Genomic DNA, 21,984 nt, shown 5'->3' on the forward strand with positions numbered 1-21,984 from the left:
ATGGATTGCAGGTTAGCCAAATGAGAAGCCATAGATGACTTGAACTTAATCAGAAATGGCTCCTAAGAGGGTATTTGACAACTTCTTAATCAAATCTCACTGAAGACTTGTGAAATGTGCCAAACAATTCAGTGACCTTAAAACGAAGGTCGATAAAGCATAGACATGCTTCATGAATACGTCCATCACCTGAGACTCCTTGTTGGGGGGATGGAGAGTGGAACTCTCCTTGGCAAGTTCTTTTTTAGTAGCTACCACTATGACCATGGCATCAATGGGTGGCCCTTTTCCCCAAAACTGTCTGTGTACAAGTGGTGGCATAATCTTATCTGGTCTCCAAGGTATAGGCTCAGTGGAGTTGGGCTCCTTCCACACCCACTGAGAGATCAGCTCAATGAGCTCAACAGCGGGCAGAGTCACCCAGGAGGTAGACGGTTCAGTAGCGAAAGCCTCCAGGAATGCAGACTCTTTAGACGAAGAGTTGCTAAGGTGTCCAGTCACCTCTCTGCTTAAGGACTTCTAGGATGTCTTTGAATGAGACATCTTCAGGAGGTGACCCTGGGGACTCTGCCTTCATTGAAATTTGTATCTTCTGTGATAGACTCTTCTAGCTAGTCTAGGTGCTTCCCTCTTGCACATCTTCTTAGGGACCTTCTCAGTGGGATGGTCTGGAGAACTATCAGAAGAAGAAATTAAAATTCCTTGTTGGAAGCCTGAGGTCTTGTACTGGCTGTCCCTGTGGAAAGACTTGGTAAGGCTCCGAGCACAGTGACATCAACGTTGCAGATTTGGGATCCGCGAGGGAAGGATCCTTCCATTCATTTGAGGCAAAGAAAGCTCTTCACAGCCTTGAAGGCAGATCGCCATGGAGAAAGGGAAGACCTCAGATCCAAAAAGGCCAGCTTTAGGACCACAGCCTTCCCCCGTCAAGGTGGAAGCTGGAGCTGAGCTATCCAGTGCCGAGGTTTTGAGGCACAGAGATGGCGCCAAAAGCTTTGGAGTAGACTGCAACATCTTGGACCTGGCACGTAGCTTCACCACAAAGAGGTTTCCAGATCTGACAGAATCACGGCTCTCAGAGAAAGCTTTGGAACAGAGGATAAAACAATCCCCGGGTCCAACACGGAAGGATCCAGATGGGTAGGATCCCAGGACTCAGACAGCTAACACAATTAGAGGAGGAAGATGTAGAGGGGGTGCAGCAGAAAATTGGACCTTCTGACCCAGAGGGGTAGGAGCTGAAGGAACACCTAATCTGCCCCTGTGCCAAGAGAATCTTCCTTACCACTTTTTTTCACATCTTCTTCTGTGAGACTTCTGCAAGAATGAGTGGAAAACACCGAAGGAGACCTGGGTATGTCCAGAAATGGGGAAGGTACCCTAGAGGGTATGGGATCCACCAACAGTGAATACAGAGTTCCTGGCAAAATAACAGAAGTTGAAGGGCAGCAATAGTTGGATATGACTTGGACAGTGTCAGATCTGAGAAGGAGGGATCAGATAATTTTGGCCTCCTCAGATCCAAAGAAGTTGGCTCAGACATTTTCACCTTCTTTGGATCTGAGGGTGAAATCAGATCTTTGTGAGAGTTTTTCCTTGAGGACTCTGAAGCAGAGGAGGAAGAAGGAGGCTTCAGAGATGAGGATTTTATTTTAGTCTTGGTTTTCAGAGATTTCTCTCCACATATAGCCTCTCCAGAAGACGAAGGCAAAACGCCTTTAAGAATCAGTTTATTCTTGCATTCAACTAATGCCCTGGGGTTAAACCTGTGTCAAACAGAACAATCTTCTTGTAAATGAAGCTGTCCTAAGCAGTATACACAAAGCATGGGGCATCTGATAAAGGGAGCTTATGCCCACACTTAGTACATTTTTAAAGCCTTCTGGAGCTTTAGCCATATTGTCATGCCAAAAAAATCAAGAAAGGGGGAACAAAATTAAACTATTTTGACTACTACTATTTTTTTTCAACCGAGACAGAGGGAAATAACGGGCAAACAACAGCTACCAACAACAGTATCAGCAAACTACATAAAATGTAGTACTAAGGAAAATATACTAACAATAGCATCAAGAGGTACAGGAAAAAAACTAAGGAATTTAGCACAAGTCAAAAAAGAATGTGATAGGTAAGGGAAATGCTTAATATAAATAAAGAAGGGAGAATTAAGTAAATAAGTGAAGTTTTCAGAACTTAACTTAATATCTCTCGAGTGTTGGAAACCACGTCTTTCATTGAAAAGTGGAAAACGAGATCTGAGGTAGTTGGGATTGGTGCATTGTTGGTAAGGGAGAAGCTCGAGAGTTCTTGCTTGCCAGAAGCTTTAGTAATGGCAGAGTCAGATCCGAGGGATCAGATCAGAACCCATCAGTTGGGGATAGAATGAAAATTGACAACATAAGATCAGGTGTTTATTATCAATAGGGACATCCATCAACTTAGCCTTGATATCATCAGACAAAGGTTGAAGCCGTAACCAGGAATACCTCCTCATCACTGATCCAAAAGTAGCAGCCCTATATAACTACACTTGATGGAATGATGAGCCACCTGTGATGAGGAAGTCTCTAACAGGAAAAGAGCAGAAGTTTTACCCTCAGAGTCTAAAAGATCAGAAATAACCTGACAAACCTGAGATTTAAGAGGCAACATGTACCTGGGCATATGGGTTTGATAATTAACAGAACCTAAATTACAAGGTAGCAGAGGTGTAAACCTTCTTACCTAGCCTTTCTATGGTTCTGCTGTCTTTATTGGAGGGCAATAACTTGGGTGAAGGAAGCAATTGACAGGGCTTTTCAAAGGCTACAGACTCCACTGAGGGGTCAGCAGCAGAATCCTTGTACAAAACTTTACATTCCTCAGGCACTCTATAAAACAAATCAGGTTTCTTGGGAGTAGGGAGCTGAGAATCAGCAGCATCAGTGGCAATGGAAAACCCATCCAATAAAGCAGCCCAAACAGGAGGAACAGCAGAAGGTTTAAAAGATTCCATTTGCAGCAATGGATCTCAGAGACCCGAGCACAATTCCATTAAAAAAAAATAAATAAATAAATAACTGCATCATCCTGGAGATTGTGTCCCCAAAAGAGATTTCTTCAAAGGGAGTATCAGGATTGAAAGATTCCTCTTCCTCTGACCCATAGTCCAAAAGGTGAAGTAATATGAGAAAATAAGCAAGGGATTCCTCATCAGAATCCAACTCCTCCTCAGAGGAATCCTGCTCCCTGGGTCTTTTAAGGAGAGTAGAGGACCAAGGGGGAGCTAGAACAGAAACACCTTGAGAAGGCCTGTCACTCACTCTGTGGATCCTTAGGAGCAGAAGCAGGAGAAACATGTTTAGTTGTTTGCATTTTCTTTAATGGGATGTCTGTTTTACACAGTGTAGAAGGCTTGGACCCAGGACAGCATTCAATAATAGTAGTAGGGATGACTTCTCTGACAAAAATCTAAGGAACACCCCTAGGCCCCTCAGAAATGATCAACTGTAGTTCCCCCTGCACATCTGAAATGGAAGTCTTCAAAGCCTCCTCAGACCTGCTTAAAGCTGGATCCACTCTGGCCTCCAATCCGTTCGTCGCAGAGGAATCAGGCAACAAAGTCGGGCTAATCTCCAGGCACTCACCTCAGTCAAAACATCCGGCAGAGGCTGAAAAGCAGAAGATTCTCGCCTAAGACGTCTTGGCCTTCTTCCCCGATGGCTGTCCCAAAGGGCAGGAAGTTCATGCTATAGTATCTTTCATGAGAAGTTTAAGTCACTGATTCTCCAGATACAGTGCCAAAGAAGAAAGTCCACTATGCAATGTTTTTGGTACAAAAGCCTGACAAATGGAACAAGATGTATGGTCATGCGTGGCGCCAAGGCAAAACAACACTTTGTGGCGGTCTTTATGTGGAATATGTCTCCCACACTGGAAAGCCCACAAGCAACAATAACAAGTGAAAAAAGAACCCCAAATGGGGCACTTATCTGCAATGGCACAGGAAAAACAGCAACGGGATGGAGGTGTTCAGACTGACTATCAAGAGATGGCATCTGGACTGGAAACAAAGAAGTTCTGAAGATGGTATGCCCAGATGTCACCTTTATCTCATACACTACACAAGGAGCATACGTGTGATGTATAGCATACCTTAAAACAACCTAAGGCTTTGGTATACTGGCTGGACTTTGGGCTGCCCTAGGCAGAGGATCCCTAATGTTATGAATACTGCAACAGTGAAATGCAAGGACATCACAAAAAGCAGTTCATATATGCATAGTGACATCAACTGGCAAAAAACAGAATTACTTATTTACTGAAAACTTTTATACAAGAAACAGTGCATTTCCTATATACAACACCACTAATAAGTTACTTAAAACATGTTAGTAATAACAGAAGTATAAAGCCTAAATTTAATAAAAAAATGTTTTTATATAGTATATATTTTTTTTACAATAATTAATTTAATCCTACATCATAAACGGCACCCAAATTTATAATCCACCTTTTTCCTTTAATATGCAAAAATTGCAGCTTGCCATTTCTAATAGGTGAACTAGAATTAACCTCGTCAATACCTATACAGCTAAAAGTAGCCCCCCTATGGGATTTCTGATATCGCACTAATGCACTACATTCCCTATCACATCTCTGATCACTCAGATGAATGGATAAACACTGTTTAAACATTCCAGATGTCTTCCCAACATAAAAAGCTCCACATTTACAGGTAGCTAAGTACATAACCCACTTAGTTTGGGTCTATATTAGATCACCGAATGCTTAAAAAAGTGAACGGTGATTAATCGAACCTATGTAAGTGAAAGTTTACAATTTCGAACTGTCAGAACAGCGATTTTTTTTTCCTATGAAAAAAAAACACTGTTCCAACAGAAAAAAATAAATAAATAAAACACTTTAAACATTACTTTAAGTGGGGGGCTTTGTCCCTACCACCCCCAATGTGGGGGTCTGTGCCCCCTACTTAAATATACCAACTCCGAGACCGCACTAGCAGCTAAGCAAATTCTTTCTCAAGGAAAGAATTTGCTTAAAAGCCACTTCGATATTTTGCCATTTCAGTCTTTTGAGTTCGACCAAGATGCATTCGAAAGAATGCGTCTTCGGTCTTCTAATAGGGAACCTTTAGTTCAATATGTAACAAAGTCATGAATGTAAAACCTTATATGTATTAATAGAAGAACTTGATTTTTGTGACAAATTTGCAAAAAAAAACACATTTGTCACAAGGGTAATATCCAAAAAGTTTCATACCCCCCCCAAAAATATCTAGAAATTTCAACATATGGATCTTTAAAACCTGAGAGATTATTAGCAATAGTTTTCCCCATCTATAGGATTATTAGCATTTTTGTGGCACTATATTACTATAAAACTGGTTACCGCTTAATATGGGCCAAAATTGAATGGATTATTGCCATAAATGGTCTTTTGTTCCCTATATTACAATAAATTTTATCTGGTTTGAGTAGTTGCCTTACTTTTAGCTTTAAGAACATTAACATAATTACATTCCCTCTTACAAAATCTATTAATAATATCTGATGCCTATTGATTCCGTTCTTTCTCAATGCTACAAATATGTCTAATCCTTAACACCCATGAAAAGGTACAGTTTTAGTTATAAAAGGGATACGACAGCTAAATGAATGCAAACAAAATTTTTACTAACAGGCTTATGATATAACGTGATATCAAAGGAGCCATCCAACAATTTTGTCAATGAAATACCCAAACAAATCAATATTCAACAAATTACACTTGGCCGTAAATTTAAGTTACATATCATTGTCATTAAGACAATGTTGAAAGGCTGTGAACTCATCCATATCACTATCCAAAAAAACCCAATCATCCAAGAAATGTCTCCACACAACCAACTGTGAACTAAAAGAATTATGATCCATATCATAAATAGTTTTGAAAAAATATATATAAATTAGTATACATAGGTGCAAATGTAACCCTGTTGCAGTACCCCTTAACTGTAAAAATCATTTGCCATCAAAATGTGTAGCATTCGTTTCCAACACAACAGAAATAAGGTTAAGGAAAATTTCATTAAATTGTGAAGGATATAGCGCTTTAGTTTCTAACAAGCATTTCATAGCCTTAATAACCTTACAGTGCCATGCCATTTTGGATACCTGTGCATCATCCATCAGTGACAAAAACTTAGTAGTCTCACGTAGCCTGGCCTTGGCATACAGCAAAAGAGGTTTTAAATCATCTACTTCTTTCGGTTGCTCCCGTCAGGGGCTGCCACTGCACATCAACTGTTTCCATTTCTTCCTGTCCTCTGTATCTTGCTCTGTCACACCAACCACCTGCATGTCCTCTCTCACCACATCCATAAACCTTATCTTAGGCCTTCCTCTTTTCCTGTTACCTGGCAGCTTCATCCTTAACATAGTTTTCCCATTATACTCTGCATATCTCCTCAGCACATGTCCAAACCAGTGTAATCTTGTCTCTCTGGCTTTGTCTCCAAACCTTCCAACCTGGGCTGACCCTCTAATATACTTATTCCTAATCCTGTCCATCCTCGTCACACCCAGTGCAAATCTTAACATCTTCAACTCTGCCACGTCAAGCTCTGACTTCTGCCTTTTTATCAATGCCACTGTCTCCAACCCATATAACATAGCTGGTCTCACTACCCTCTTGTAGACTTTCCCTTTCACTCTTACTGGTACTAGTCTGTCACAAATCACTCCTGACACTCTTTTCCACCCACTCCATCCTGCCTGTACTCTCTTCTTCACATCTCTTCCACACTCACCATTACTCTGAACTGTTGATCCCAAGTATTTAAACTCATCCACCTTCGCCACCTCTACTCCCTGCATCCTCACCATTCCTCTATCCTCCCTCTCATTCACACACATATATTCTGTCTTAGTCCTGCTGACCTTCATTCCTCTTCTCTCTAGGGTATATCTCCACTTCTCCAGGGTCTCCCTCCACCTGTTCCCTACTCTCACTACAGATCACAATGTCATCTGCAAACATAATAGTCCATGGGGACTCCTGTCTGATCTCGTCTGTCAACCTGTCCATCACCATTACAAATAAGAAAGGGTTCAGAGCTGAACCTTAATGCAATTCCACCTCCATCTTAAACGCATCCATCACTCCCACCGCAGACTTCACCGCTGTCACACTACCCTTGTACATATCCTGTACCACTCTTACATACTTCTCTGACACTCCCGACTTCCTCGTACAATACCACAACTCCTCTCTAGGCACCCTGTCATATGCTTTCTCTAAATCCACAAAGACACAATGCAACTCCTTCTGACATTCTCAATCAACACTCTCAAAGCAAACATCGCATCTGTAGTGCTCTTTCCTGGCATGAAACCATACTGCTGATCACTAATCACCTCCCTTCTTAACCTAGCTTCCACTACTCTTTCCCATAACTTCATGCTGTGACTGATCAATTTAATCCCTCTGTAGTTACTACAGCTCTGTACATCACCCTTATTCTTAAAAATCGGTACCAAAACACTTTTTCTCCATTCCTCAGGAATCCTCAGACTTTCCAAGATTTCATTAAACAATCTAGCTAAAAACTCCACTGCCATTTCACCTAAACACCTGCATGCTTCCACAGGTATGTCATCTGGACCAACAGCCTTTCCGTTCTTCATCCTATTCATAGCTGTCCTTACTTCCTCCTTGCTATTCCACTGCACTTCATGATTCACTATCTGCACATCATCCAACCTTCTCTCCCTCTCATTCTCTTCATTCATCAGCCCCTCAAAGCACTCTTTCCATCTGCTCAACACACTCTCCTCGCTTGTGAGTACGTTTCCCTCATTATCCTTTATCACCCTTACCTGCTGCACTTCTTTACTAGCTCGGTCCCTCTGTCTAGCCAATCAGTACAGGTCCTTTTCTCCCTCCTTAGTGTCCAACCTTTTATACAACTCGTCATACGCCTTATCCTTAGCCTTCGCCACATCTCTCTTTGCCATGCACCTCATCCCTTATACTCGTCTACTTTCTTCATCTCTGACAATCCCACTTCTTCTTTGCCAACCTCTTTCTCCGTATACTCCCCTGTACTTCTTCATTCCACCACCAGTTCTCCTTGTCATCCCTTCCTCTTTCCAGATGTCACACCACGCACCTTTCTAGCCATCTCTCTTACTAGCTCTGCTGTAGTTACCTAGCTATTTGGTAACTCTTCACTGCCACCCAGTGCCTGTCTTAACTCTTCCCTGAACATCACCTCACAATTACCATTTTTCAATTTCCACCATTTGATCCTTGGTGCTGCCCTCACACTCATCCTCCTCTTCTTGATCACCAATGTCATCCTACAAACCACCATCCTATGCTGCCTAACTACACTTTCCCCTGCCACCACTTTACAGTCTCCAATCTCTTTCAGACTGGCCCTTCTACTTAAGATATAATCCACTTGTGTACATCTTCTTCCACTCTTGTATGTCACCCTATGCTCCTCCCTCTTGTTAAAATACGTACTCAACACAGCCATGTCCATTCTTTTCGCAAAATCCACTACCATCTGACCTTCTGCATTCCTTTGCTTAACACCATACCTACCCATCACTTCCTCATCCCCTCTGTTCCCTTCACCAACATGCCCATTGAAATCTGCTCCAATCACCAGTCTCTCACTCTTGGGTACAGTCATCACCACTTCATCCAACTCGCTCCAAAATTATTCTTTCTCATCCATCGCACAGCCAACCTGTGGAGCATATGCACTAACAACATTCATCATTACACCATCATTTTCCAGCTTCATAAACATCACTCTATCCGACACTCTTTTTCACCTCCAAAACACTCTTAGCACACTGTTCCTTCAGGATAACGCCTACGCCATTTCTCCTCCCATCCACACCATGATAAAACAATTTGAACCCACCTCCGATGGAAGTCTGGTCTCTTGCACACACAATATACCAACCTTCCTTCGGTCCATCATATCAGCTAGCTCTCTCCCTATACCAGTCATACTGCTAACATTCAAAGTTCCGACCCTCACTATCACAGTCCTAGCCTTTACCTGCCTTCGGCCATGCCTTCCGCCTCTTCTCCTCCTTCGGCCAACAAAGGGGTTCAGTAAGAGAGCCCATTCCTGAAACAATTGGTCTATCCGGAACTGGACTAACGTTTATGAATTTTAGGTAAGAAGTAAAACCTTTGGCTTACTGGATATTTAACCACCTACTGATTTCTAGCTTCAGTGGGTATAACCTGATTTAATAACCTTTTCATTCAAAAAGGAATCGATACATTTTTAAAAAATGCATTGGATCCTGTTCCAGATTTATATATGTATGTAAATCATTTAATTGTTTGTAAGTTTCCAATTTATAGTCTTTTTTTTACCCCATAACACAACTCCCCCACCTTTACCAGCACTCATTACTAACATTTTGTTGACTCTAAATCCTTCAAAGCAGACCATTCAGCTAGTATTAGATTATGACCAAAGTTCCTAAATCTGTGTCTCTGGTTAAGATACAAATCAAGTAGAATGGATTGTTCAAAATCTATATCATTGGGTGAATATGGTGGCTGGAAGTTAGATTTTAAAAAAACAAAAGTGTTGCCAGCCTGACACGAACACTCATCACCTTCAGAACTATACTAACATTTTAAATTTAAGCTTCTAGAGAATGATTTAATATCTTGGACCACATCAGGTAAGCCTAATCAAAAACTAGAAACAAAATGTAAAGCCTTGTGCAACAAAGCTTCAGTACCTTTACTTGTATCAAAGACAGTCAAACTTATGTATAAATGTTCATTTTCTACATCTTTATCAATATCTCCTGAAAGTTTGATGTAATGACTGCCTCTGTTCCCAGGCTTGTGAAGTTTGTGTCTACCCTGCTTGTACATCTTGTACCTGGAAAAGACATTTTCAACTTTGGGGACACCTTGGGGTCATACAGAAGACTCAGAAGAAACTTCATGTTGATGCAAAAATCGATTGTTGGACCATTTCCTTTTATTTTTCACCTTGCCATGATTGCAATTAGCACCTGCAAAGTGTATAGCTTTTCTTGATCGCAACCTTATAAAGGGCCTGGTCTGATTCATATTCTTTCTGGTCTTGCTTAAATCTTTTAAGTTTTGGAGACTCCAACTCTGAATGCAATGACTATATCTGACTAACCAGGGATGTGTTTAAAGATAAACTGTGATTTTGAAAACTATTAACTTGTACAATGCCTCTATTTGCACCCTCTTTAAGGTGATAGTTTGTTCATAAAAATTGATTAAACAGTTAAACATATATGAAACTACCTTCTGCATTGCTTGCCATCAATGCATAAATGCCACATCTTCCACACCAACCCTGATGCAGAGACACTCTAAGACCTTTCGGAGCCTTATCTTACCGTTGACATGCCTTAAGCAAACATAAATGCAAAATACGTGACATTAACTTCTTGGAAGAAGTACCTAGATCAGTAAACACCTTTTTAACCTGATGTTCTTCATTAGTACTGGATGAATCAGAATTCATGGTTTTCATGTCAGAATTAACTGGTGCACTCCCTAGACAGGGAAACTGTGATATATCAACTTTATCAATGACCACCCAATCTAGAAAGGAAGAAAACGTATCCAACAGAGCAGCCATAACGCAAATTGTTTCTTTAAAATGAATAAGCAGTCCAAATAGGCTTTATGGTCAGCACAAATATAATACACAGAAACAACTCAATGTAGGATTAATGAAGCAACAACAAAGATGGATGTGTATAGTATAAAGAAACAGAAAAAATATACAGCAACGAAACAGAGAATGTAATTAACATTTTAATATACAAAGCAAGCTCCGTGGAACACAAACCAGGTTTCCCTTCCCACAGAGGAGTTTCTTTAGTGTTAAATTACACTCTATAACATCATCGACTTATATAACAAGTATATGACAAAATATGCATATGTCATGGCAGAGAAAGGTAACGAGCAACTCAAATATGGTACAAAAATATAGAGACTAGTGACAAAATGGAAGCAGTGATATTCAAATTTACATGCTGAGTAATAACTCGTCTATTTTCCTAAATATTTCTTCTTTATTCTATTATTTCTTATACAGTTTTGTCAAAATTCATGATTAGTTACATATATCATAATTACTACTTTAGATACATACACACACACACCTATTATATACATTTGTATATGGTTCACTTCATAATCTCGAAATGCTGAAATCTCGAATTTCAGCATTTTGAAACTATGAAGCCGAACCATTCACAATACCGAAACCCACAGTCACGAACATACATAAACACCATACAACACACACATCATTCCACCAACAGCACACAATCCACACAACCCTACACAACATACAAGCAGGGGGGCACCCCCCATACCTCCCCTACTTATATATACCAACTTCGAGATCGCACACAATGAAAAAAAAAACCTCACACCACGGCATTCTGCACTCACTTGCACACAAATATACATCACACAAACACCAACAAATCCAACACTCACACTCATACTTACACCTCCCTACCCCTACCCACATATACAACGTACAAAAACACACACAAACCCTCACTCACCTGCAATTTCAGACACCATATTAGCCAAACACTTCACGCAACGTACTGGAAATGCATAAGCGCGGATTCGAGATATTCAAATTCTGTCTTATGCACTTTCGGCATTCTGCATTTTCAGCTTCATGGTCTTGGAATGCTGAAATTCGAGATTTCAGCATTTCAAGATTATGAAGTGAAACTATATATATATATATATATATATATATATATATAATATATATATATATATATATATATATATATATATATATATATATACACACACACACACACACACACACACACGTGCGCGCGTGTACGCGCATGGCAAAACACTAGCATTAAAATTATTTCCTTCTACATTAATGGATATGCATCACATACTTTGAGCAATATATCAAAATCTACTGGAAAAATATAAAAAATTAGTGGATTTAAGGTATGCAAATTAACTGTTAAAACTGCTTTATTATTAAATAAGCAAAAGTGTACTTACAAAAAGATCATATAGTTGCAATGCTTATACTAGTACTACACACAAGAGGCATTTTACAGCACTTTACAATCATGTCATGAGAAAAAACTTCCACTCTTAACAGTGTGGCGATATTCAAAAAAAATCAGATAGGAGTGCCAGAAAACTCAGAACAAAAAACAACATGCTTTCAAAAGAATTTTTTTCTACATATTAAGATACTAAGTGATTAGTGAGCTTTTAGCCTAAGTTGGGAATGCAAAGGAAACCACTTGCAAGCAGTGCAATGCTCATAATGCACAGATGTGTTTATAGCAATATCGTGACGTCAAGTCAGTGTTTGTGAGGCAAAAGTGGCAAAAACTGCTAAAAAATCCTGAAAATATGACTGATGCACATGTTTTAGCAGTGTGCTGCTAGAACTACCTCAAAGTAAGACAGTTAAGAGACAAGGTTCATGAGATGAATGCAGGGAAAGCATTCCATGTGTTTTAGCTATGTTTCTGTAAATATGGTTGCTAAAAGGAAGGGTATTATGGGAGGACCTACTTACATGGAAAAATTTCCCTACCCCAAGAACAAACACAATTGAGGAGATTACTGAAATAATTTTATATATATATATATATATATATATATATATATTTTTTTTTTTTGTTTTACCCTAACGAAGTTTCAGAAATTAAAGTTGAATAACATGCACACCATTCATGACCATGTGTCACTGGGTGATATGTGCAGCAATGTATAGCAGCTATTACGGACATAGCACTGAGTACTCCAATTACATTGCTGGTACTGTGAAGTAGTGCAGTACTGGCTTTGATGTGGAAAATATGGATAAAATATTTTACAGGTATGATAGGGACTATGGAAAACTGCAACATACCATTTACACTTCTTTCCAAATGGTCTACAAACCATTATAACTATGGGTTTTAAAATAAATAAACAAAAAATGAAGTTGATGGAAATTACTGTCTAAGAATAGAATGAAAGTGTCACAGATCATAGGTACTTACGGCAATCAACTTATCCCTGTTGTCCAGCAGAAGTTTCTCAGTGTGTCTGTAAGCCTGAGCAACAAGTAACTTTGCCTCCTGCAAAAACAAAGGGAATGTTAACATCAATTTATACATCATGTCACTCACCAAAGAAATCAGTATATGACTGAGATACAGGTGTAGATGGATGCAGTATCAGACTGTGGCCAGTGGAGACGCACAAAAATTGGAGTGCACCATATTCTCCAGTCCTTACTTTTTGAAACAAAGAAAATTGCAAACAAAATAGTGTACCAAGAAATAAAAAGAATGTGTCACTGAGTTCAGATGAATTGGAGTAGTTAACAGAATAACACATTTCTGAGATAGCATCTTTAGCATCATTTACTGTAAAACTTGATAAAGCCTGTTCACGTTGAGCCTTGGAAACTGAATAGGCAACCCGACTCAATATAATGTATCAAAGGTTTGGCAACCTCAAGCTCAGCCATATTAGTTAGGAGGCAAAGCAAAGGGTGAACAGCTCCCTGGCATGAGGACTGTGGAGGCTTTTTTACGCACACACACAAATGTTTAGCATTTCAGACTGAAACAAACAGGCTTCAATTAACCAGAAAACAATGAACCCAACCATATTCCACTGAGGAATAAGTTGTTTCACAGTAGAGTTCGCTATTCACCTTTATAAACAGTGGCCCATCCAGAACTTTCTGGCAGACATCACATCACAGGTCTTACACAGGATGGCCTGTTCTGATGAAGGATGGCAAAAGTAATTCATAAAACCAGTGATGCTAACTGTTGCTTTTGGTTCATTTGAACCCATAAGCGCATATAAAAGTCTATAAATAGTTATGTTTCACTACAAACACACTAACTATACACAAGTGATAACTCTAAGATTTTAAGGGAAAAAACTGCAGATTCCAATGCAATATTTATTGGAACCCAAAACAAGGCGATAGCCTGTCTTCTTAAAAATAATACAGCTGTGTGAGCATATTCATCATAACAGTAGATGCGTGAACACAAGAGCAGTGTTGTACAAATCACTATAGTGCTGGGTTACTGGTGTACAGGGATGTAGTGTAAGGATGTGGTCAGTAGAGGAACACAGCTAGAAATGGGAGTGCAACATATGATAAAGTCTTTACTTTTTGAAGCCAGTTGCAGACAAAATGCTGCATCAACAATTGCTCCGTGACAGCCCGCCAGGATCATAAGCACTCAAGAAAATAGCTTAGTAATAAAAAGTGACAACACAAAATGCAAATATGTATGTCTAGATATAAAACTACGTAACAGAGGAGTAAACTGTATAAATATGGTGTTTTGAATAACATATGAAGTGAGAAATAGGGGGTGGAAATGGGAGAAGAAAAAACAATGTGACAGCAGCAAATTGCATAAAATACATTTTTTTTTAATTCTAACATACATTGGTAGAAACCCAAAACATAGAGAAATTAAAAAAGGGGTAAAAGCACTACAACACACTTAATAAAGACAACGCAAACCAAGTTTGTAAAATACAAACAACTACATGCAGAACTTACTAGATCATAAAAAAAATGTGACTAAGGGAAGGAAGTTGGAAAGCCCGTCTAGCACCAACAATCCTGCATTTCGACATCTGCTGTTGTGGTGGGTATAGTTCCAACAATTATGCCATGTTTACTTATAAGAATCATCACGTGGCTGGCAGAATACTAAAAAGTGGACTGCCCAATTTCTTAAAATGATAAAAGTTTTAAAAAATGTAGCTGCAAATTTTGTCCAGTCACCTTACCAGTCAACAATGTCATAGTGTATATGCAAAGTAGCAGCCTCATGCAAACTCAGAGAAGAAACATTTCAAAGGACTGAAGATGACTAGCTGCTGATCTGCAGAATGGCTCTTAACTTTTACACACATTTCATCATCTTATTTCAGCCTCCCATTTTCTTTTTCTTCTTCTCATCCTCTTTTCCTATTTGCATCTTTCTTAATCACTCACTTTGCAAACTTTCTCCTCCTCATATTTCATATTTTGTTCTTTTTCAGCCCCCTACCTATCAGTATAAAATGTTTATCAAAACAGTTGAAGAAATGTAGCTCTAGTTTAGTTTATCTTTACATACTAAAATACTTCATTATCTCTCTCATCTAATTTTTGCAACTGCATTTAACCATGTGTATTCTTCTATGTTGTAACCAGTCATTTTATTTTGCATATGATGCAATGTAATAATCTACTGTATGCATAAATGGTGCTTTTCTCCCCCAAGTTTCCCATGAAAATAGGTTATGCCCAGTTGAAATTTCCCTGCCAAAAAGACTGCAGACTGCTCCAAGTTAAACCGGTATTATTGTCATTACAAAACAAACAATTTGCAAGCAAATTACATTACAAAAACAAACAATTTGCAAGCCATTTTTTTTAGAACAAATAAGCTTTCTAACTAGACAGGCCTACTCTCCATCTCATAAAGTACTATCAGTTGGTCACAGTATCTTAAAGGTATTATTCTTTCAGAGATCATTGAACATCCAAAGAATGCAAAATTCGTTCTACTGTTTTTACTAGAACAGTGGCAGATGAACACATTAAGAAAAATCTCAAAAAAAAATTTGGGAAAAGGCGAACTACAATTTTTGTGAATCATGACGAAAGGCGTATAAGAGATGCAAGTCTGCACGTCTGAAATTCTTCTAGCTTACATAATAGAGAAACAAGTCTCAACAGGAAAGGCATTGGAGATCTACTTTACAAATAGATAAAAAGGGAAGTAAAATCAACTTTTCAAGTATGAAATTCAGATCCTAGACACGAGACAGAATGCCTTGTGGTTGGTGAAGGATCCCTTTGTGAACAATTTTACTAGTAAGCCTCAAGGAAATGTAGAATACAAAGAAAGAAGAGGCAGAAAATTGCAGATAAGAAAACCTTCACTGAAGCATAAACAAGTTCAAAGTTTCACAGTAGATACAATGCAGTTTTGGAGACCAATGAGGAGCACAGCCCAATGTGCCAATTGCCTTAGAGTAACTCCTGTTAACAGACTGGCTCACAGTCACAGTGTGTGCAAATGAAGGATGACAGAATCAAATCCTGGACCAAAGGGAACAGATCTTTAATAGCCTTAATCTTCTGTGACTGCTACTACACAAATGAACAAAATTAGTCTGTAGGATTCTCACACTCGTACACTAACTTACAAACCTAGTACAAAACTTCTGCACCATGGCAGCTTCTACATATTTATTAAAAAGGCACATAAAATAATGAAGGGTCTGAGGAACAAAACAAGCAGCAGGGCCTAAATTGTCTTTTCATACCAACAAGAAAATCTGTACCACTTGGTGGTTTTTAGCAATAGTGGTTATATTCTTTAAAAACAACAGTTATAGAAGGGAAAAAAGCTGACCATCAGGAATCATCTTGAGATCTTTTATGCTATAAAGCCCAAATACTTCATACTGGGATACAGCATTTTGCCTTCCTGTTAAAAAAAAAAACAAAAAAAACAAAAAAAAGAAATATGTTGGAAGAATGACAAGGTTTTGTTGACATATGCACTAGTAAAGAGAACTAAAGTTTATCTTGGACAAAAGCAACTATAAAAATTAGAGCTCCTTTTCTATTTTTACTTTCAGGTGAAATATTTGGAAAGGTGGCATTGCACAGAATGCCCACAGGAGATGTAGATCACATAGGATGAATTAGTTTTGTCGCAAACCTTTTCATGAGGCTATATGAAGTATCCCCCATATTCATGCTTGCTAGGGATTCAGATGGCACAGGACACAAATGGTTTGACAAGCCTATCTGAATAGCTTGCTCTCAAAATGTCACAGCTAGTTTACAAAAGAGAATAACAGTGAATGCTCCATTATTTGTTAATGTATAACAAAAAGTGTGGTTTTGTCTGTCACTAATGACAGAACTCCAGGTTTCAGAACCAACCTGAAAACTGAGAGAAAGAACAGCTATATTTTCTTTATAACCGATGTGGTGAATCCTCTGTTGGGGATGTAGTCATAGGCTCTGAACTCTGAGGTCTTGGAAATATGCTCTCCCTTACAAGTAAAGGCCAAATAATATGTAATCTTCTGGGCTGAAGACTGAGGAATGAAAAGGGAGAAAAAGTACAGAAGTACAGTTGTTTAAGATCTCACCATTAACAGTAGATGTTTGAACAGATCACTGTTGCAGCATCCTTCACTTATGGGATTCTTCCTGTCAAGGAAACCTCACATCCAGTCAGTCGACAAAAGCTTAGGTGTCTTCCTAATGAACCGTGCATCCAACTTGTGACCTAAGCAAGAGACTACATGCTGATACTTACAGGACATAAAAATGTAAAAATCCTCAGTTTTATTGCCCCAGGGGGAAAAAAAACTGAGGCTAATACTCAAGGAGAACAGATGTAGTTATACGGAAATACAGAGAGTGGGGGAAACTAATGGGTCGATCCACCTCAGCAAACAAGACAAAAAAACATGAGGATGGAGGGAGGCCGTATATACTGCAACAGTTATCTACTCTAAGGGTCTATAACATGAGAGCGACAGATGAAAATGTCGAAACTCACTTGTTCGACACCAAAATGTCGAATGCCAAGTTTCCTGAACAGCCAAAACACCAATTTCTTTCCAATGGAAAGAAATCGGTTGGCCAAACACCAACGCCACACTAAAACAAACATATTTAACGGGGGGCTTCACCCCCCAACGTTGGAAAGAAATCAATGTTTTGGCCATTCGGAAACTTGGTGTACGACATTTTTGTGTTGAACAAGTCGATCTCATGATATAGACACCTGTCAATCTCATGATATAGACCCCTACACAAATGTCTACTGTTATGTTACAATCTTGCACAACTGTACTAAGTCCTTCATTGGAAAACTGTTGTAGTGTTCCTCACTTATGGAAGGATTCCCAAAGCTTTGATCAGGAAGGGGAGGATGCTGAAGCAAAAAAAGTCTGAGCTCTAAGTCTAACTCTGTCTTTATGTAAAATTAGGAAAAGGAAGAAAACACAATAGCATGGAACGCAAACTCTTTTGGCTCAGTTTAGGGCAACTAATAACACTTTTCCACAACAAAAAAAATTCAAGGAAGCAGAGGTAGTAGATTCAAAAAGAGAGAAAATTAGTTTTTCTACAACATAGCTTAAGACCCAAAAAGGACGGACTGATTTCCTACGAGGCCTGATGTGGAGGACACTTATAAAAAATTGTTTGCCCTCAACTTGAAGAAAGAGGGAGATCAAGACACAGATAAGCTGAAATGGCTGAAAGATGTATTTTAATAAAAGTGAATGACAGGCCTGAGTTAAGCAGCTCACACAAATATTTGAGGATCACTGGGAACCTCACTTCAGTTGGATTCTGATTTCTACTGTGACATCAAAAAGAAAACCTCTTCTATTTAGTAACTAAGATTTTCTAGTAGCAGGTTTTCTTGCCTCCTTTAGTAATAGTAGCACATCCTGAGAGGAATCAAAAGCCTATCATCCAGATCCTGAGATTTAAAGTCTTGCAGTTTGGATGAATGAGAAAGACCCTTGTGTGAGCAATTCCACCCTGTGGAGACATTTGTGGGGATTGCCCTTGGCTAGACGAAGAAGGAGAAGGACAAGGGAGAACCAATCTTACCTGGACCAAAACGGAGTCACCAAAATCTTTGGACTGTCTTTCAGAATCTTGAGAAGGAACTTTGAAATAAGTGGAGAGAGAGGAAAGGCATAAAGCAATTTTTCTTCCCAAGGAAATAAAAGGTTTCCTTGCAGGTGTTTCTGGTGCACAAAAGCCTGAACAATTTGTTTAGAGAGGAAGTAAGAAGATCTGAGGAGCTCTACTCTGGTTGGGTAATCAAAAGGAAGACCTCTGGAATCAACAACCATTCATGAAAGTCTGCCTTTGATCTGATAAATGGTCAGCCACTGTGTTTTGTTCTAAGGGACTGTAAACAACCTAAAGGAAAAGGTTGTGTTGAATTGTTAGCTCCTAGGTTACCATAGCATACGTGCAGAGGGAATAGGATTTTCTTCCCTCCCATTGCTGATGTACCACATGACAGTTGTGCTGGCTGTCACTACCTGAAGTAGTGCTTGGTTCCATAATTGATGTAAAGTTTGAAGGGCATAAATTACTGCCATAACCTCCTTAATGTTTACATTCTACTTTTTTGAATTATTTAGACTGAGCTAATTAGACTATGATCTTTCTGGAAAAGGTAACCCAAGCAAAATTTTAGGCATCTGTTACAACTACCTGCTAAGGGACTGGAATGAGAAAAGGGACCCCAAGACGGACTGTTACCATGTTGAACTACCAAAGAATCTCTTTCTTCAAAATATGAAAGGGTTAGGAAAAGGCAGAGGATGACATCATTGAATTTTCATCATATGTAGTCTGGTATGTGGAATTATAAGAAAGTACAGTTGTGTACACTTACCATAAATGTAGATGTTAGAGTGTATTCACTGTTTTAGTCATTACATTTGGGTAATCTGCTGGCAGGTTGCCCTCAGTCGGCCTGAATTCCAAAGTCTTGGGTCCTGTGTCGATTGCTGTCTTCTCTTCCATGACATCAGGTCGTCAGGGGTATAAAACATACAGCCAACGCCATTTTCTTTAGTTTTTCTTGCCCCCGATGTCAGGTGCCCCCAAAAAGGTAGCAATATTATCAATATTTACATAAATACATGCATCAATATAAACTTTACCTTCATCTACAAGCAAATAGACCACACAGGTTGTAGAAGATAGAGAAGGAAAGATAAACTGTAGAATGACAGGGGGATGGTGGGAGGATAACCTGGACTGCAACAGTGAATACACTCGAACATCTACATTTATGGTAAGTGTACACAACTGTACTATGTTCTTCGTGTTTCACTGTTTCAGTCATTACATTTGGGTAGAATCCCAAAGCTATGGTTGGGAGGCTGGAGCTAAACAGCATTAGGTGAGGCTATAAGGCCCTGCAGCACTGCAGTGGCAAAGCCTGCCCTGGACTTAGAATAGAGAGGCAAATGGTAATGCTTTGTAAAGGTGTGAACAGAACTCCAAGTAGCAGCCTCTAGAATGTCCTTCTGGCTAGTACTCCTCTGAGAAAGGCTGCTGATGTAGCTGCAGCCCTGGTGGAGTGAGACCTAATGCCCTTGGGCACAGGTTTGCTATGGTGCAAGTAGCAGAAACGGATGCAATGGCTTATCCACTTTGAAATTGTCTGTTTTGAAATAGCCTTTCCTTATGATCTTGCAGCATATGACACGAGTAATTGCTCAGTTTTTCTTAGAGCTTTAGTCCTGTTCAAGTAGAATCTTAGCTGTCTGTGTACGTCCAAGGAATGCAGAATTCTCTCTCCTTTGCTCTGCGGACTTGGATAAAAAGTTGGCAGATGAATTGTTTGGTTAAGAGCCACACTGGAAATGACCTTAGGCATAAAAGTAGGATTCGTCCTCAGAGACACCCTGTCTGGGTAAAATATGATAAAAGGCGCTACAGCCATGAGGGCCTGTAGCTCTGAAACTCTTCTTGCTGAAGTAATTGCTAGTAGCAGAGCTGTCTTCCATGATAACTTTATATCAGCGGTAGCAACTGGTTCAAATGGAGGCAGGGTGAGCAGCTGGTTCAAATGGAGGCAGGGTGAGCAGCTGGTTCAAATGGAGGCACTGTGAGCTTTTCCAACACATAATTGAGGTCCCATGCAGGTAATGGTGATCTTCTAGGAGGCCTTAAATTTTTGGCTCCTCTAAGATACTGCTTTAGTAATGGATGAGAAAAGATTGGTGGCTCTGTATTGTAATGAGCTGAAATGGCAGAGGCATGGATTTTGATTGAGGAGAAAGATAGGCCTTTGTCAAGCATCTCAGTTAAGTATTGTAATATCTGAGGAATATGTGGTTCTGCTGTATCAGTTCCTTGTGCTTGATTCCAAGCACAGAATCTCTTCCATTTGTCAGCATAAGATTTTCTAGTATTAGGCCTTCTGGCTTCCAAAATGACATCCATCACAGCTTTACTGATAGGTGTTATTTGTATGATTACAGGATTAGCTATGCTGCCAGGTTCAGAGTCTGTAGTTGACTGTGCAGGATCTGATTGTTTTACTGGGACAGTAGTTGTGGTTTTTGAGGCAAGGTCCATGCTGGGTATTGAGACAAGTTCCTTAGGATTGGGTACCAGTACTGGCGGGGCCAGTCCGGGGCAATTAATATCATCTTTGGCTTCTCTTGTCTGACTTTTAGGAGAACCTTGGGTAGAAGAGGCAGAGGAGGTAAGGCGTAAACTGATAGATTTTTCCAGCTGAGGGATAGGGCGTCCACTTTCCATGCTTGTCTGTGATAAGTCCTTGTGCAGAATCTTTTCAATTGATAACTTTGAGGAGAGGCAAACAGATCTATGTCTGGGCTCCCCCATTTCTCTGTTATCATGCTGAAGACTTGTGGATTTAGTTTCCACTCGTGAGGATCCATAAGGTTTCTGCTTAAATTGTCTGCCAGAGTGTTTTGTTTTCCTGACAGGAATTGAGCTTGAAGATGTATTTGGTAGGTCAAAGCTGTGTCCCACAGTGCCATGGCTAATCTGCAAAGTGGGTACGAGTGTGTGCTCCCTCACTTGTTTATATACCACAGGACTGTGGTGTTGTCCGTCCTTATCAGTAGTTGTCCTGGATGAAGTAAGTCCTTGAAGTCTGTTAGGACATTTTGAACAGCTAGCATCTCTTTCTGGTTGATATGTAGATGCATTTGATTTGGTGCACATATGCCCTGAATATATCTTCCTGCCATGTGGGCCCCCCCCCCCAGGCATAATCTGATGAGTCTGTTGTTACGGTTTGGCTGGCAGGGGATAGAGTGAAGGGCCGTCCCATGTTTTGGTGACAGGCCTTGGCCCACCATAGAAACTCCTGTTGCAGGCAGGGAATAAGAGGA

The 21,984-nt window shown here is 39.7% G+C and overlaps 1 protein-coding gene across 1 annotated transcript in view; it reads right to left on the minus strand.

Moving 5' to 3' along the window:
• SPG7 (SPG7 matrix AAA peptidase subunit, paraplegin) overlaps window positions 1–21,984 on the minus strand; it is an 898,665-nt gene that overhangs the window by 140,968 nt on the left and 735,713 nt on the right. The window contains exon 14 of the mRNA XM_044081590.1: window positions 13,074–13,151. Within this exon, the coding sequence (XP_043937525.1) occupies window positions 13,074–13,151 (78 nt within the window). The remainder of the gene's footprint in view (window positions 1–13,073; window positions 13,152–21,984) is intronic.

This window comes from Protopterus annectens, chromosome 8.part1, assembly GCF_019279795.1.
Source record: "Protopterus annectens isolate FY-2018-M chromosome 8.part1, PAN1.0, whole genome shotgun sequence".
NCBI classification, from domain to species: domain Eukaryota; kingdom Metazoa; phylum Chordata; order Ceratodontiformes; family Protopteridae; genus Protopterus; species Protopterus annectens.